This window comes from Elephas maximus, chromosome 10, assembly GCF_024166365.1.
Source record: "Elephas maximus indicus isolate mEleMax1 chromosome 10, mEleMax1 primary haplotype, whole genome shotgun sequence".
Taxonomy (NCBI): Eukaryota; Metazoa; Chordata; class Mammalia; order Proboscidea; family Elephantidae; genus Elephas; species Elephas maximus.
Window position 1 is genome coordinate 76,384,024 of NC_064828.1, and position 18,867 is coordinate 76,402,890.

Sequence of the window (18,867 nt, forward strand, 5' to 3'; positions counted from 1 at the left end):
CGTGAAATACACTAGTAGGTAACCAAACCTGGGTCTTCTTCATGAAGGTGAGAATGCGACCTCTAAATCACCGATACCCTCAGTCAAGGACTAGACACCTTTAAATTCATCCACCATCGTTGACAGTAGTATACTGTGTTTTCACTATAAAACTGGAAATGAACAGCATTAGTACAGAGTTTGAATGTTGAGACAAATTTAAATTTTTTTTTACTTAAATTTATATCAACATGTGTCAGTATATTGATATGTCTCTTTTTTCTCTCCTTGTTTCTTGTTGTCTAGATGGCTTTGGAAGATTCAGAACAGAAGTACAATCTTTTATATTCAGTTTTCTCAGATCTAGAAGACTTGTCAATAATTTTTGAAACAGATGACTTAGCACAGTCGGTCCAGCAGTTAAGTAGTCAAGTAACAGCGTTACAACAAAAAATAATGGAAAGCCTTCCACAGATTCAGCGAATGGCTGATGTAAGTTTGCACTATGAAGACATGATGTCTTATTTTAAATGTATATTTCATTTAGCAAATTACAGCTATATTACTAATTAACTCCTAATTATATGAAGACAACTTAATTTGGTAAACTCATCATGATCTTATTTCTTGGATTGTATTTTACTTTACTTTGCAAACCTGTGGTACAACTACAACAAAGAAATCATATTCCCATTCTCAATCCAGAAATGGTCTATTTTGAGGGGGAAGAATCTAGATCAAATAAATCCAGTGTTTTCCCTTTGTCAGAGAGACAGCCATATTGTTGAACTCAAAGCATGGGTGAGCAAAAGAGAATGAAGACAGATAACTTCCCAAGTCTTCATTCACCAATAGCAAATATTTATTGAGGGCCTGCTGTGTACAAGCCACTGAATTTTTAAACAATTTTTCTTATTTTTGCTTGAAACAAGTGAGGCAGTTATTTAAAGGTGGAGTGACATAGCAAAGACAAGTGTAGTTCTTAATGATTTACTTTTTGTTTCTTAATTACTTTCCCTACACACTTAGGTAACTTCAGTGAAATGATTGTTAAAATAAATATCCTTGGTGTTATTGATACGTAGTTCAAACTTTTAAAATGCTTTTATAATTTTTGATGGAAATCATCCCAAAATATAATGCGTACTTCTGTATACCTTCTTAAGTAGATGATGCAGAAAATAATTTCAATGTCATTTGACTGTGCTTCATAATTTGGAGACCTCACTATAAACAGCTACTGTACTTACTGCTTCATTTGCTTCAGATCTATAAGGTTATATATATTTTTTCTATATTGAAGGACTTAAAACTGCTTTAATTTGAAACCCTTGGTCTATTACCGTATAGTTTTTATTCTCTTCATTGTTAGCTGTAACTTACTGTTGTTGAAGAGCACCAGTCTTAAGTTCTGAAGTAAAGATCTGAAAGTCCTGTTACAGTGTGAGTGGGCTTCAGTATGTGGGTTTTGCAGCACATGTTTTGACTTGTATTTTGCAGCCTTGTCATTTTAAGGTTCTTGGCCAGGTTCTGGAGGTTGAGAGAATAACCACTGGATAAATGACCCATTGTTTAATTTAACCTGAGTAGGTTATGAAATAATTGAGTGACTCTGCATGGCAACAGTTCGTTAGGGGACTGACAAGAAAATCCTGTCAGTCTTCCAGCTTCTGTGATATTTCCCCAAGAGGGCCTTGATCATTTCATTTAAAGTGGTGAGAAATTTGTAAATTCCAGGCCCACGTGTATTCAGGTGTTTAAATACATTCCACAGGTAAGTTTGTAGATAGTTCAGAACTTACTGAAGAAAAAAAAAAAAGGTTTGGACTCATGCTGTTTCTGCTGTCATAGTATGACTAATTGAAAATTGGCTCTCGAAGGATCTTTAATTCGACACGGAATAAGCGATGCTTTATAGTGTGGCACACTATTAATAGAATAACATTTTCAGTGAAAACCATCAACATTGTCTATAGTACTTGGTAGTTCTTAAGAGAAACAAGTGGCAAACATTTTTTGGTTAAATATGTGAACAGAGTTAATGGCAGTAAACTGTGTTTTATAGATTTATTAATATACTTCATGAGAGTTTTATTGTTGCTTAAATTCTAGGATGTGGTTGCTATTGAAACTGAAGTAAAATCAATGGAGAAAAGAGTTTTAAAAATCAAAGCTATCCTGTTGTCAAAGGAAATATTTGATTTTTCACCTGAAGAACATCTTAAGCATGGGGAGGTAAGCATGGATCATTATTAAAAGTGTTTTCTCACAGTACTTTTAAATATGTAAAAATGTGCTGTGGTTAAAAAAAAAAACAATTATGTCTTGCTGGAATAACAGCAAAGTAAGGCTGGGAAATAGATTTGAATGACTATAAATAATCATATTTTAAATCATATTCATAGTACTATCTATATAATTTTCCTATAGGTTTTTTTTTTTTCCGGTTGATTTCTTCCTTAAACTTGAAAGTTTGGAAGTTTTGACTTTAAGTCAAATGCAGGTGTTCAATAGTCCAAGAATTTGAGCATCTAAGTCAGAGAGACCTGGTTTCCAGTCCTGGCTACACTGCTTACTGACTCTGTGACTTGGAACAATTAGTTAACTTTTCCTGGACTGTCTTTCATACCTGTAAATTGACAATGAGGTGATTGCATTGAACAGTTGTATAAAGTGCCCCTAGCACAGGAGTTGGAACATACTAAAGCAGCAGACAAACATCATTCCCCCTTAGCCTAATGAGTACGAATATGTGCTTTGGGGTCAGTCACCCATGTGCCTTGGGATCAGTCACCCTGGTTTTAATCCCAGCCCTGTGTCTTGCAACTTAAACTTGCCTGGGTCTTCTAACTGCTGAACCCAGTTTTCCTACCAGTGAAATGCAGCTCATGATTACCTGTCTCCCAGAGTGGTTGTGAGGATTAAATGAAATAATATATATATAAAGTACTTAGTAAAGTAAATAAGCTCTTCTAATATACGGGTTATATAAATCCAGATTTCTATGGATCAGATATTCTTAAAGCCAAATATAATTATATCATACATCTGGGGCCCATAAAATTTGACAGAACAGTTGAGTTCAATTCAATAAGCGCCATGTGCTAGATGTTGGTGCCATGAAGGTGAGTAAGATGGAGTACCTGCCTTTACGTAGCTCACTGCCTGGTGATAATACACAAAGTAAAACAATAGTTCTACAGGGAGAGAGAAAGAGAAAGGGAGGGAAGGGAAGGTTGTCCAAGGGATAAATGAGTGTTGATAGGTAACTCTTAACCCCAGCCGGTCTTTCATAAGACCTTTAATTACCAGATCACAAATGATATGATAGTCCTTTTGAATCTGAACTAAGGGAATGTTTAAAAATTGAAACTATAAAAGCTAAATTACACTGTATTTCAATTCAAAAAATTAAATTTAGCTGTCCCCCCGCCATTTTTTTTTTAATGTGCCATTTTTTTTTCCTCACATAATTAAGGTTGTACTTGAAAATATACGTCCCATGAAGAAAACCATTGCTGAGATAGTGTCTTATCAAGTAGGACTGAGGTCACCCCAGACAGGAATTAAATCTCTGCCTGTGTTTCAGCGGACAAATCAGCTTTTACAAGATATAAAATTGTTGGAAAATGTGGCTCAAGAAGAAAATGAGTTATTAAAGGTGAGCAGTGTATGATGACGTACAGCATATTTGATGAAAATGTTCAGCCAAAGCTGGTTATGTTTTCGTTTTTGGTAAATGGGCAGATCAAATTCCCATGGCAATAAGATGCTGCCTTTGTTGATTCTTTTGTTCCCTCCCAACACCACTACCCAGGAGGTTGCATTTGACACATGAGCATTTCCTCTTGCTCAAATGGGGCTGAGTTATTTTTCTCAGTTCTTATCCTTGTTCTAGTTGAAGACGTTAGAGCATGGTTATGGTCTGTTTAATTCTGCTAACAGTTATTGAAGTCCTACGTGGATAAAGTCGTCATCGTTGGGTGCTGTCAAGTCGGTTCTAACTCATGGTGATGCCACATGACAGAGCAGAACTGCCCCATAGGATTTTCTGGGCTGTAATCTTTACAGAAGCAGATCCCCAGGACTTTCTCCCATGGCACTACTGGGTGGGTTCAAACCACCAGCCTTTCCATTAACAGCTGAGCACTTAAACCTTGTACCACGGGGTCATGCGTAAGGTGCTGTGGGAAGATTTAAACCTGAAAAAGGCATTTGGAATCTCATGAGGCAGACAGACCTATACAGTGATCATTATCATAGTGATCTGTATACGTTTCAATCACTTTCATGTGAATAAACTCGTTTTTGTGGCAAACATGTGATACAGGTAGAACAGGCACTTACATAGAAGATGAGTGCCAGAGGGTTAAATGACTTGCTAAAAGATCACAGGGTTCATCTGCGTGGAGATCAGTGTGTGTACAGAGAGGACAAGAACGAGAGTTTCCAAGCTCCTGGTATCATTCTCCACATCAGGGAGTCTCAAGTTATGAGTTATCATTAGAAACTACATTTTGTTTTGGTTTGTATTCCTAGATCAACAGTTGCTTCCACAAGAATAGAAAGTTGCTGAAAGAGCCTTAAATTCCAGACTTTCCAGGCCTCTTGGTAGATCTTTCCATCCTGCTTGTCCTGATTAGATGGGTCCGTTTAGGAGAAGGGGTTATTTTTCTTCCCTTCCTGACCACTGCCTGGTTATAAGAAAACTGCTGTACCTTTCTACCTCTTAAATTTCTGTCACACTTTAGGTGGTCATTCTTTGTTCTCCTAAGACTTGAGGGTACTTTACTCTCGGGTTTGAGCCTGGCCTGGCTACTGATAACTGACATCATTTCCTAACTAACACCCCAGGGAGAAAAAAGGTCTGGTACTTTTTTACTCAATGTATTATTTTTTTTAATAACATAAAGAGAGAGAAAAAGGAAAGAATATAAAATTTGATCTATTATTTTTAATCTCTTTGTTCTTTATTGGTCTCCTGGCCGGGAAAAGAAAATAACAACCCTATGCTTTAAAGTGGCTTCTTCACACAAAGAAAAGGGGAAATGGCAAAGGAAATTATATTTTGTGCCAAGTTAGGTATCAAACTGTGCTACTGAAATTTTCCATCTTATTGTGTTAGTGGAAGTCAGATACCACCTCATACATTTCAAAGCTAAGTAAGCCAGTAGTAATAAAAATCATTAGAATATGATACATTTCTTTTAATTCCTACATTAGGTATTAGAAGTATCCTTATTGTAGAAAATGAGAGAAATTACTCTTGGGGAAAGTAAGGGGATGTATCTCATTATTGAACACTGGGGAACAGGTGTGTGCAGCGAACATACTTATTCATTTCCAGCCTGCAGCTAAAATCATGGTTAAATATTAAAGAAAATACAAAGAAGAATTCTGTCTTGGCCAGAAACTTTATAGTTTTAAAAGGCATTTTGCTCCATCTTGAAGCATAGCAAGGATGTAGCTAGATTTTCATTTGAAGTCAATTTTCTTATCATTGTTTATCATACTTTTTAAAAAAAATTGTTGTGTTAAAATATATATAACAGAACATTTTCCATTTTAACCATTTTTAAGTGTACACTATAGTGAAATTAATTGTATTTACCATGTTATGCAACCATTACCACTATCCATTTTCCAAATATCACTCTAAACAAAAACCCAGTACCCCTTAAACACTGCCCTGGTGGCATAGTGGTTAAGAGCTCAGGCTGCTAACCAAAAGGTCAGTGGTTCAAATCCACCAGCCGTTCCTTGGAAACCCTATGGGGCAGTTCTACCGTGACCTCTAGGGTTGCTATGAGTCAGAATCAACTTGATAGCACATGACAACAACAACCCCATCTTCTTCTCTCTTCAGCCCCTGGCAACCACTAATAAACTTTTGTCTCTATACATTTGCTTATTCTAGGTGTTTCATATAAGTGGGATCATACAGTATGTGTCCTTTTGTGTTTGCTCACACTTTGATTATATCATTTAGTTCACAAGTAGTTTCAAGCTCTACTAGTCCCCTAACACTAGATTCCAGATACCATTCTTATAAATTTTGTTTTATTCTGCAAATTCAGACTGAGCTTGATCCCTCAACTTCTGGCTCAGAAAATGTTTATCACTGATCCCAAGGCGTGCCAGGTGGAGACCTGGCTGGACTGGGAAAATTAATCATTGCTGTCAGAATGACTTGAATCACATGCTCTTTCATCTCAAGTCAGTAGCGTGACCTTCCTGTGTGGAAAGCCCCACAGGGAATATGTATTACAGGGGTATACATGGCACACTGTAATTTCATAAAACTCAGCAACTTTATATTAACATGCCCTAAAATACTTCCCAGAATAATAAGCTCACTATCCTAGATGTACGTAAGAGCAGAGGGATGTCAAACTGTACTCCAAGCGCTGAACATGGTTCCGTGGATCTAGTAGGGTAAGGTTAGGTGTCAGCTTTGTAAACCATTCTCTATATTTAAGTCACCATTTCCTATTGAAAACTGCTTGGGTACATATTTGTTGTAACTGACTGGAACTTCTGATGGGGATAAAAATTTTTTCTAAAAAACCCATTGCCATCCATTCAATTTGAACTTATGGCGACCCCAAGCTTGTCAAGGTATAAGTGTACTCCATAGGATTTTCATAGCTCAATATTAGGAAGTAGAATACCAGGCAGTTCTTCTGAGGCCTAGGTGGACTTGAACTTCTAACTTCTCAGTTAGCAGACAAGTGCAATAACCACTTGTACCACCCAGGGAATCTAGACAGGATTAGACACTGGAAATAACCATTAATCTAGACCTGAATTCTTATGTCAAGATTCTTTTTTTTTTTTTTTTTGTACTTTATAGATAGTCATAAAACAGATTAATGAATGCGATGAAGAAATAGAAAATTTGAAAGAGATATTAAATAATTATTCAGCTGAGTTCTCTCTTGAACGTATGTCACCAGACCAAGCTGTCAGCCTGCCACAAGTACAGGTATGTTTCTTTCATTCACTCACCCATTTATCAGTTCATTCAGTAATCACTTACTAAACCCTTTGTGGTGGTACAGTGTATTTCCTACTTAACTGTTCAAGTTGAACATATTTTCTGCCTGTCTTTCCTTTCCTGTTTTATAAAATAGTTGATTATCTAATTATCATAAGTTAAAAATATGAAATTGTAGCCCTCTGATGTTTAGTCTAGAGGAGCCATATCTGTTTGTAGGCTGGGCAGTCCTAACCCCAGAGACCGAAGTAGGCCTGCCATACCTGCTTCCTTAATGGAGGGCCCTTTGGTGCATTTAGCCTCAGCTTCATGCATTTTGGTCTGAATTTGCTCTGGTACCTGACTTTCTGGGATAGAGGTTAGAAGGTGTGGGCAGACTAGGCTTGTGGAGGTGAAGATCCCAAACATTGTTATAACAAAGAGTTCCATATACTAAGCAGAGTTCCTGTTTCCTTGGTCATGCCATATTTAAGAATGTCCTGTAGACCCAGTTGTGATACCACCTAGTGAAATGTGTCAACATTTGGACCCAGTTATGATGGTTTGTCGATCTTCTACTGCCAGAGATTTTTCAGCTTCTGTTTTTGACTTAATGCTTCTGTAATGAAAAAGCCTGAATGTATGCCCAGGTTTGTGAGAGAGCTACGTTCTTCCTGTCATCAGGTTGATGCAGGCAGGCAATTGGTATGGTGATCAAAGCAAGGTTATACCACTTGCCACCGGGGAGACTATGGCAAGTTACTTAACATCTAAGGTGAAGTGGAAAGGGGTCCAAGGTGACACAGCGAGTAAGTGGTGATCTCAATAATGTAGTCAATGTTAAAGACTTTGCATTGTAAAAATGTCAAATTTCTCTTTACACTAAAAACTTATCAAGGATCCCAAGAGCTTTTTTTTTTTAAGTATGGGTTTTATCTATCAATATAGAAATTAAAGTTAAACTTAAAATATGTTTATTTTGTTTTTAAATAACAATAATATGCCTATTATACTTTAATATAAATAAGATTTTTATGAAAATAACTATATGCCAAAACAGAAAGTAGTGAGAAGAATAACAGTGTTACACATTTTTGTAAATTTTTACTATCTGGCTTAATAAAAGGCAACCAGATTCTCATCTGCTTTTGCATTCAGTCTGTTGAGATAGTTTTGGCTCAAATATACAAAAACAGTCCAGGCTTATACAGATATCTCGTTGAAAAAGGGACTTTTTTTTGTAATCTAGATGAAGGTTTACAGAACAAACTAGTTTCTTATCAGTTAGTACACACATTGTTTTATAACAGTGGTTAACAACTCCACGACGTGTCAACACTCTCCCTTCTCAACTCTGGGTTCTCTATTACCAACTTCCCTGTTCCCTCCTGTCCTTGCCCCAGGGCTGTTGCCTTCCAGTCCCTGCCCCAGCTCTATCTGAGTGAGACCCTCTATTGTGATTCGTATCAGAGCAGTCAGTGAGGGAGGAATATTTTAATAGCCTTTTTGAGTAATTGTGGACATTCTTCTTTGAAACTGTGCTACAGCTCTACACATGGTAGTTCCTCACAGGTTAGTTGTAAGATGGAGTCTGAAGACATGTCAGTGAACTTTCCATACTCTTACATTAAAATCCATTGGTCTGTCTTGTACTTTGAATGGATCTCCTAACCAGGTATGATTTTGTAACATTAAGTTTGATCATTTGGGAAATATTCTTTCACTGAGTTATGGGGATCATCCAAATGTTGACACATTTTATTAGGTGGTATCAAAAAATCACATCTATAGCACCACTTATCTCCTCAGAAAAATCTTGTAGTATTTGAGTGTGTAAGTTTTGTTTGCCAGCTGTTATTTTAAGTAAAAATGGTATTCCATGAAGGAAAAAGAAAAAGGCTGGTTCAGCTGGGAACTTAATTACACAAACGTTTTTCCTTGGCCATTATACACTGTTTGATATTCAGCGGAAGTATTGTATACATACATACTTCCCATTTTGTCACACAGAATATTAAAAACACTTGTTCTTCATCAAGGACGTCCTTAAACGAAACTGGCTTTTTTAAAATTACAAGTACATGGCAGTGAAGAATACAGTAACTACTAATATAATTGGTGTCCCTGCCTTGATTTATGCTAAGCTGCCGAAAGTTTTACGCACCATTGTTATTGTGCCATCAGTGCAATGTGAACATCTTGGCCTCGTGGACTTGTGGGCCACTTTCAGAACCACTGCCCTATGCCCTGCAGTGCCTCCATAGTGCTGGGTCTCAGCAGTCCACTCTTTCTCTAAGTCTTCTTCCAATGGCTGTAGCATTGCTTCTGTTGGGAGGCACTGCAACACTGAAGTTTAATGTTTATTGGAAAGGGAACATAAACCACAGCCAACTTAAACTTTAGACAATTATCATTTCCTGAAAGCAATCACAGGAGTTATGACTTCAGGCAGAATAGTAGTAGTAATGTAAGAATGTGTACAATAGCAAAAGGGGCCTGGGGGCTGGGTGTCAGGAAGCCCAGGTCTGTGCTCAGTTTGTGAATAGCTGCAACTGTGGACAGGTAACCTTTCTGTGTGCGTCAGAGCTCTTGTTTATAGGTGGAGACATGTTAAATTTCTCTGTAGAAAATTAATAATTCTATGAATATCTGTAAAATGGATTTCAGTAAAATAATATGTATTATTGTATAACACAATATATTGTAAATATATATATTCGAGATCCCATAGTGTTAGTGTTTTGTAGCAAAATTTTTACCAAGATAAGAAAAGTGATAGAGGTTTAAGGAATATCCTAGGAACAAAATTCCAGTTGCACCTAACAATGAAAATTTCCTAAAAAGGAGTGGGTTAGAGCTCAGACAGGTTGAAGAGTACGTATCAGGGATGCAAGAGAGAAAAATGTTATACTGGATGACCTGAAATTTCTTCCAAGCCTGGATTCTATAATTATATAATCCTCTTAGAACAGTGGGCATCTGTATATCTACCATGTATAAGAAAATGTCTTAAATTTTAAAGCTTGGAGTCATTTGTCCATCATCCCCATGGTAAGTTACACATCGCAGTATCACAGCCATTTGTTTATTTACTCCCATTTGGTAGAGAGCTTTGACTGTGAGAAAAAGTTAATGAATTCAGTAAATATAAGGCTTCAAAGGCACTAATAAAAAGTGTGAGATTTCTAACCTTGTTTTCTGTCAGTGATTCCCAATCGTTAGTCAGTTTAAGAATCTCCTGGAGAACTTGTTGAAGTGTAGGTTCCCGTGGCATCCACTGGAGCAGTGACTCCAAGCCCCAGCCACCTGCCACAGCCACCCTTGGAGCTTGTTACAAATTTCTATGCCTCAGCTCAATCCCCAGAGATTCCGGTTCACAAGGCCTTGGGTGGGGGTAAGGCATCCTATTGGTTATAAAGCCTCCACAGTTTATTTGGAAATGCAGCCAGAATGGAGTGGTATTATATTGTACCAGAGACAAGCTTCTGGCTCTGTAAACCAAACAACATAGAAAAAGTTTAATCCCTTCTATCAAAGGAAGCAAGCTTTTGACTTCCCAAAACAGTGGAAACGCTTTTTCTGCACAGGGAGAAATCAGCAATATGGAAGCGCAAATTCTGAGTCTAAACCAGAAAAAAGAAGACCTGTTGGTGCACTTGAAGGCTGCAGTACTAAACCTTCACCAGCATTTGAAGCAAGAACATGAATTAGAAAAAGAAATGCCGTCGGCTGCTGCACCTGAAGAGGGCGGAGTGGCTGAGGGGGATGTTTCTGAATGGGAGGTGGGTGTGACTGTAGGTTAGTGCTGGTCCCGCATTCCACGAGACAGCCAGATGGGTCATGTTTTTGTGGCATCTATGTCTGTGGTCTATAGTGAAGGAATGTAGAAAGTAGAAGTACGCCACTTAAAATTGTTTACTAGTGAATGTTAATCCTCGGGTTGTGTCCATTCTTGACTCAACCCAGAATTTTTATGCCCAAGTTACTTAATGAGGTGCTTATGAAATTCCTTGGGTAGGTAGATGGGAGCCACCCTTTGAAGTGTCTTTCTACTGAAAAGAGCCCATTGCAGACTCAGAATTGGGGCACAGCACTTCTTCTCTAAGCCTGTGCTGAATCTGTGTCCATGAATCATATTCTTGAATTGTTTGGGTGAGGGGCTATAAAAGGCAGTGCAAGTAAGGAGGATCTAAAATTTGATGAAGTCAGGCATTTGGCTGTGTGAGCTGCAAGGTGCAGGACATGAGGTCTGCTTGTGTGGGCGGGCATCTTGGATAAAGTGAGTAAAAAATTAGCTATACAAAAATGTGGCCAGGTGGGGATCGTGTGATGCTGAGCCCAGCCTGACTGCAAGTGTGCTTGTGCTGTGCCTTTCAGTTGAGCAGAACGGGCTCCATGTCTCTCCTGCCCGCAGTCATGGAAGAGATGGAGGAGAGCTCCGTGAAGAGTGAAGTAAGGAAACTGGTTTTCACATTACAGTCTGTTGCAACTGAAATCTTTTAAGGAAGGTCAATAAAAAGATCTTAAAATGAATAGAAACCTAGAGATTTTTGAAATTAGTGCTGATATTTTGTAGGGGTGATTGAAGTAGCTCTCTTATGTTATTAACATTGTTTGAGTGTGTCTAAGACTACTTTACCATGTAAGAGTGAGACAGATGTAATTCAGATACACTCATTGGCATAAGGGAGAAGATGAAGAAGGCCTCCGTAGTATACTGACTTGTGAGTACTTTCTCTGAAGTTTTGAGAGTATGCTGTTCAGCACTCCTTGATATGCTTTCTGGAACTTTAGTTTTTCATAGGCAAATTACTTTTTAGTCTAAAACGGTATTGCCAAAGACATGAAGAGTTGAGTTAGCAATTAATATTACTAACCCTTACTACTTCATTATTTTCGTGGAGTGGGGCATTTACGGCTGTCTTTCCTGATGTTGGTTTTGATTTCACCCTTTAAAAACTAATGGGTCTTCCAGAATAGGCAAATGTATAGAGACCAATGATTATTAGTGGTTACATGGGATGGGTGAGAAGGAGAAACGAGGGAGGGGATGTTGTTTAAAGGGTACAGAGTTTTTGTGTAAGGATGATGAAAAAAATTGGAGATGGGTAGTGGTGATTTTTGCACAACATGGTGAACGTAGTGTCTCTGAGTTCTACATGCAGCAGTAGTTGAAATGTTATGCGTATTTCACTACAATAAAAATATATTTTTTTAAAAAAACCGCTGATCTTCTACCAAAAAAAAGAAAAGAAAATTGCAGCAACTGATAGGTTTTTTTAATCAGACATTTTTATGCTCATTTTATAAATTGTTAAATAATTCCATTGTCACACAGAACAATTCCATTGTCCTGTAGTGTACCACTTCCCTGCCTCTGATAAGGTCCCTGGGTGGCACAAGCAATTTGCGATTGACTACTAACCTAAAGGTTGGTAGTTGGAACCCATCCAGCAGCACCATGGAAGAAAGGCCTGGTGATCTGCTTCTGTAAAGAGTACAGCCAAGAAAACCCTATGGAGCAGTTCTATTCTGGAACGCACGGGGTTGCCATGAGTCAGGATTGGCTCAACAGCAACAGATTTGGTTTTGGTTTACCCTGACTCTGAGTTATTAACTGAGGAAGCAGTAGTAGGACAAGAAAGAGTGTGGATTTACTGTATACCCTGACTATCAGACAATTTAATATTTTGATTATGCTCTTCTATGGGAGAGAAAATTTTGAGAATGGAGGAGGTACCAGGGGCCAACAGAGTGCACATCAGTGATTTCAGTTTGAGACATGTATTTGCCTCTGAGCTGATAAGTTTATACTAGCCATTGTTTATCTTTGACCCCCCCCAAAAAAATACATGTTTTCACACTGTTATTTTAAGATAACATTTAAGGTTATATTTACTAAAGTTGATTAGATTCCTAGAGCACTGTTTTTTAAAGATGCCCTTTTTGTGACGTGAGCTGACTCCCAACTTTTAAAACCTCTTTCAGGCTGCAGGAAGAGCAGCCACGTGATTTAGGTAGAAGAAGAAATAAATAAAAAATAGAGGGAGAAGTGGCATTAAGGGCCACAATTATACTACCTGGGAATATGAATCTTGGATAAACAAGAGGAGTAAGATGCTGGTTATGATGGTAGAAAATCACTTCTCTTTGGTAATCAATTGATTGCTGTGTTAGAATGGAGATAAAAAAGCAGAAGCGTCTTCCAGTTCTTGGTCTTTACTCCGGGTGCATGACGAAGACACGGAGGAAGACAGAGCGTCCTTGTCTTCTAGAACCATCATTCAGGTAACGCCGGGCACATCACAGCTGTGTGTGTGGTGGGGAGAGGCGGGGTTCTTTTTGCCCTACTTTTACTGTTAACATTGCTTACCCTCTTGCCCTTTTCCTTTATTTGGTTTTCAACTGGCACTTCCCAAACCTTTAAGATACCAGGTAAAGAATGAAAATAAGGGCTAGTAAGTCAAGAAGAAGACTTCGTTTGAAATAATGCTGAGGAAGGAAACCTGCTTGGATTGAAATGTTTAAAGTTTCTCCCCATTACCTCACCAAATGTAAAGACAGCCAAATACCTGCTTATAATTTGCATCTCTGTTGTCTGTTTATTGATTATAAGGACAGTAAGCAACAATTTATTTATTTTTTTTTACACTAAGGAAAACTCAGTATGTGAAAATCCAAACTATCAAAACCGATGTCTTAAAGGAACACCTGAAAGTTTTACCACTGTGTTCCCTCAAAGCACTTAAAGTGCCTCCCCTTGGGGGGTGGGGTAGAGATGGTCTCCTTGTAATCTTTTTTTTCTTTTTAACAGCGTATAAAATTAAGATAAATTAATGAAATCAGTTTGTTTTGTTTGTTTGTGACATTCTAAATCTCCAGTTTCTCAAAATAGAGGGCAAATGCCCTCACTTCAGAAAATCAGTATAAGCTGATGTTGAAAATGCTGCCATACCTTATCTCCTAAAAAATCCCTTCACACAACTCTCCCTCCTGTGTGCTGTCCAGGGCTAACCCCTCCCCCCCCAGTCTCATGCTATTCTTTCATTAATTGCAGGCACCATGCTCTGCTTGTACATGCATCCTGAGTCTGCCTCTTGATGGGTTACTTCCTCTACCTCAGAAGTGCTGAGGTTTCCCCATCTCTAAAATGTTTGCTCCCTCATGGCTCTGCCACTCAAAACAAACCAAGGCCCACTCCAGCCTATTCAATTGCCCTTCAGAAAATGCATTGCATCCCTGGGATGCCCTCTTTCCCCTGTCTGCCTGTAGACTTCCTACTAGCCCTCAAAGAATCATTTTCATTTCTACCTCTTCCAAGAAGCCTCCAGAGATCCTTTTAGAGCACTCATTGGTTTCTCATTCTTTTTGTTTTCCCATAGCATTCTGAACCTCAATTATAATTTACCACATTTTTATGCATGTGCTTAACACAATTTTATGAATGGCAAGAATCTTATAGGTTTCTCTATCCAGTACTGGGCTCAAAATGGTATTTTAATTAATTGAATTTCTTTTTCTTTCCATTCATTGTACATTAGATGAAGGTTTACAGAACAAACTAGTTTCTCATTAAACAGTACACATATTGTTTTATGACATTGGTTAACAACTCCATGACACGTCAACGCTCTTCCTTCTCAACCCTATTATCAGCTTTCCTGTCCCCTCCTGCCTTATAGTTCTTGCCTCAGGGCTGCTGTACCCCTTTAGTCTTATTTTGTTTTATGGGCCTGTTCAGTCTTTGGTTGTAGGGTGAACTTTAGGAGTGACTTCTTTACTAGCTGAAAAGGTGTCCAGGGGCCATACTCTCAGGGTTTCTCCAGTCTCTGTCAGGTCAGCAAGTCTGGTCTTTATTTACTTTTTAAATAATTTTTATTGTGCTTTAAGTGATAGTTTACAAATCGAGTCAGTCTGTCACATATAAGCTTATATACACCTTACTCCATATTCCCACTTACTCTCCCCATAATGAGTCAGCACGCTCCCTCCTTCCAGTCTCTCCTTTCGTGACGGCTTTCCCAGCTTCTAGCCCTCTCTACCCTCCCATCTCCCCTCCAGACAGGCGATGCCAACACAGTCTCCAGTGTCCACCTGATACAAGTAGCTCACTCTTCATCAGCATCTCTCTCCAACCCATTGTCCAGTCCCTTCCATGTCTGATGAGTTGTCTTTGGGAATGGTTCCTGTCCTGGGCCAACAGAAGGTTTGGGGACCATGACCGCCGGGATTCTTCTAGTCCCAGCCAGACCATTAAGTCTGGTCTTTTTATGAGAATTTGGGGTCTGCATCCCACTGTTCTCCTGCTCCCTCAGGGGTTCTCTGTTGTGCTCCCTGTCAGGGTGGCCATAGGTTGTGGCCCGGCACCATCTAGTTCTTCTGGTCTCAGGATGATGTAAGTCTCTGGTTCATGTGGACCTTTCTGTCTCTTGGGCTCATAGTTATCGTGTGACCTTGGTGTTCTTCATTCTCCTTTGCTCCAGGTGGGTTGAGACCAATTGATGCATCTTAGATGGCCCCTTGTTAGCATTTAAGACCCCATATGCCACATTTCAAAGTGGGATGTAGAATGTTTTCATAATAGAATTATTTTGCCAATTGACTTAGAAGTCCCCTTAAGCCATAGTCCCCAAACCCCTGCCCTTGCTCTGCTGACCTTCAAAGCATTCATTTTATCCCAGAAACTTCTTTGCTTTTGGTCCAGTCCAGTTGAGCTGGCCTTCCATGTATTTAGTATTGTCCTTCATTTTTATTTTTTTCACCTAAAGTAGTTCTTATCCACAAACTAGTCAGTAAATAACGCTCTCCCACCCTCTCTCCCTCCCCCGCCTCATAACCACAAAAGAATGTGTTCTTCTCAGTTTATAGTATTTCTCAAGATCTTATAATAGTGGTCTTATACACTATTTGTCCTTTTGCCTCTGACTAATTTCACTCAGCATAATGCCTTCCAGGTTCCTCCATGTTATGAAATGTTTCACAGATTCCTCAGTGTTCTTTATTGATGCGTAGTATTCCATTGTGTGAATATACCATAATTTATTTAACCATTCATCCATTGATGGACACGTTGGTTGCTTCCAGCTTTTTGCTATTGTAAACAGAGCTGCAGTAAACATGGGTATGCATATATCTGTTCGTGTAAAGGCTCTTATTTCTCTAGGGTATATTCCGAGGAGTGGGATTTCTGGGTTGTATGGTAGTTCTATTTCTAACTTTTTAAGAAAACGCCTGATAGATTTCCAAAGTGGTTGCACCATTTTACATTCTCATCAGCAGTGTATAAGAGTTCCAATCTCTCCGCAGCCTCTCCAACATTTATTATTTTGTCTTTTTTGGATTAATGCCAGCCTTGTTGCAGTGAGATGGAATCTCATCGTAGTTTTTTTTTTTTAACTTTTATTGGGCTTCAAGTGAATGTTTACAAATCAAGTCAGACTGTCACATGTAAGTTTTTATACACCTTACTCCGTTCTCCCACTTGCTCTCCCCCTAATGAGTCAGCCCTTCCAGTCTCTCCTTTCGTGACAATTTTGCCAGCTTCCAACTCTCTCTATCCTCCCATCCCCACTCCAGACAGGAGATGCCAACACAGTCTCAAGTGTCCACCTGATATCATTAGCTCACTCTTCATCAGCATCTCTCTCCTACCCACTGTCCAGTTCCTTCCATGTCTGATGAGTTGTCTTCGGGAATGGTTCCTGTCCTGGGCCAACAGAAGGTTTGGGGACCATGACCGCCGTGATTCCTCTAGTCTCAGTCAGACCATTAAGTCTGGTCTTTTTATGAGAATTTGGGGTCTGTATCCCACTGTTCTCCTGCTCCCTCAGGGGCTCTATGTTGTGCTCCCTGTCAGGGCAGTCATCGGTTGTGGCCGGGCACCATCTAGTTCTTCTGGTCTCAGGATGATGTAAGTCCCTGGTTCATGTGGACCTTTCTGTCTCTTGGGCTCATAGTTATCGTGTGACCTTGGTGTTCTTCATTCTCCTTTGCTCCAGGTGGGTTGAGACCAATTGATGCATCTTAGATGGCTGCTTGTTAGCATTTAAGACCCCAGAGGCCACATTTCAAAGTGGGATGCAGACTGTTTTCATAATAGAATTATGTTGCCAATTGACTTAGAAGTCCCCTTAAGTCATAGTCCCCAAACCCCCGCCCTTGCTCCGCTGACCTTTGAAGTATTCAGCTTATCCCGGAAACTTCTTTGCCTTTGGTCCAGTCCAGTCCAGTTGAGCTGACCTTCCATGTATTAAGTATTGTCCTTACCTTCACCTAAAGCAGTTCTTATCTACTAATTAATAAGCAAAAATCCCTCTCCCACCCTCCCTTCCTCCCCGCCTCGTAACCACAAAAGTATGTGTTCTTCTCAGTTTTTACTATTTCTCAAGATCTTATAATAGTGGTCTTATACAATATTTGTCCTTTTGCATCTGACTAATTTCACTCAGCATAATGCCTTCCAGGTTCCTCCATGTTATGAAATGTTTCACAGATTCGTCACTGTTCTTTATCGATGCGTAGTATTCCATTGTGTGACTGTAAAAAAAAAAAAAAATACCACAGTTTATTTACCCATTCATCCGTTGATGGACACCTTGGTTGCTTCCAGCTTTTTGCTATTGTAAACAGAGCTGCAATAAACATGGGTGTGCATATATCTGTTTGTGTGAAGGCTCTTATTTCTCTAGGGTATATTCCGAGGAGTGGGATTTCTGGGTTGTATGGTAGTTCTATTTCTAACTGTTTAAGATAACGCCAAATAGATTTCCAAAGTGGTTGTACCATTTTACATTCCCACCAGCAGTGTATAAGAGTTCCAATCTCTCTGCAGCCTCTCCAACATTTATGATTTTGTGTTTTTTGGATTAATGCCAGCCTTGTTGGAGTGAGATGGAATCTTATCTTAGTTTTAATTTGCATTTCTCTAATGGCTAATGATCGAGAGCATTTTCTCATGTATCTGTTAGCTGCCTGAATATCTTCTTTAGTGAAGTGTGTGTTCATATCCTTTGCCCACTTCTTGATTGGGTTGTTTGTCTTTTTGTGGTTGAGTTTTGACAGAATCATGTACATTTTAGAGATCAGGTGCTGATCGGAGATGTCATAGCTGAAAATTCGTTCCCAGTCTGTAGGTGGTCTTTTTACTCTTTTGGTGAAGTCTTTAGATGAGCATAGGTGTTTGATTTTTAGGAGCTCCCAGTTATCTGGTTTCTCTTCGTCATTTTTGGTAATGTTTTGTGTTCTGTTTATGCCTTATATCAGGGCTCGTAAAGTTGTCCCTATTTTTTCTTCCATGATCTTTATCGTTTTAGTCTTTATGTTTAGGTCTTTGATCCACTTGGAGTTAGTTTTTGTGCGTGGTGTGAGGTACGGGTCCTGTTTCATTTTTTTGCAAATGGGTATCCAGCTATGCCAGCACCATTTGTTAAAAAGACTATCTTTCCCGCAATTAACTGACACTGGGCCTTTGTCAAATATCAGCTGCTCATATGTGGATGGATTTATATCTGGGTTCTCAATTCTGTTCCACTGGTCTATGTGCCTGTTGTACGAGTACCAGGCTGTTTTGACTACTGCGACTGTATAATAGGTTCTAAAATCAGGTAGAGTGAGGCCTCCCACTTTCTTCTTCTTTTTCAGTAATGCTTTACTTATCCGGGGCTTCTTTCCCTTCCATATGAAGTTGGTGATTTGTTTCTCCATCACATTAAAAACTGTCATTGGAATTTGGATCGGAAGTGCATTGTATGTATAGATGGCTTTTGGTAGAATAGACATTTTTACTATGTTAAGTCTTCCTATCCATGAGCAAGGTATGTTTTTCCACTTATGTAGGTCCTTTTTAGTTTCTTGCAGTAGTACTTTGTAGTTTTCTTTGTATAGATCTTTTACATCTTTGGTAAGATTTATTC

The 18,867-nt window shown here is 38.9% G+C and overlaps 1 protein-coding gene across 8 annotated transcripts in view; it reads left to right on the plus strand.

The window, feature by feature from the left end:
- SYNE2 (spectrin repeat containing nuclear envelope protein 2) overlaps window positions 1-18,867 on the plus strand; it is a 371,421-nt gene that overhangs the window by 234,805 nt on the left and 117,749 nt on the right. For 7 of the 8 annotated variants that reach the window (XM_049899527.1, XM_049899530.1, XM_049899535.1 and 4 more), the window contains exons 58-64: window positions 286-471; window positions 2,092-2,214; window positions 3,458-3,640; window positions 6,833-6,964; window positions 10,543-10,737; window positions 11,333-11,407; window positions 13,133-13,243. In XM_049899527.1, coding sequence (XP_049755484.1) covers window positions 286-471; window positions 2,092-2,214; window positions 3,458-3,640; window positions 6,833-6,964; window positions 10,543-10,737; window positions 11,333-11,407; window positions 13,133-13,243 — 1,005 coding nt within the window. The remainder of the gene's footprint in view (window positions 1-285; window positions 472-2,091; window positions 2,215-3,457; window positions 3,641-6,832; window positions 6,965-10,542; window positions 10,738-11,332; window positions 11,408-13,132; window positions 13,244-18,867) is intronic. The other variant, XM_049899536.1, reaches the window with a different exon arrangement.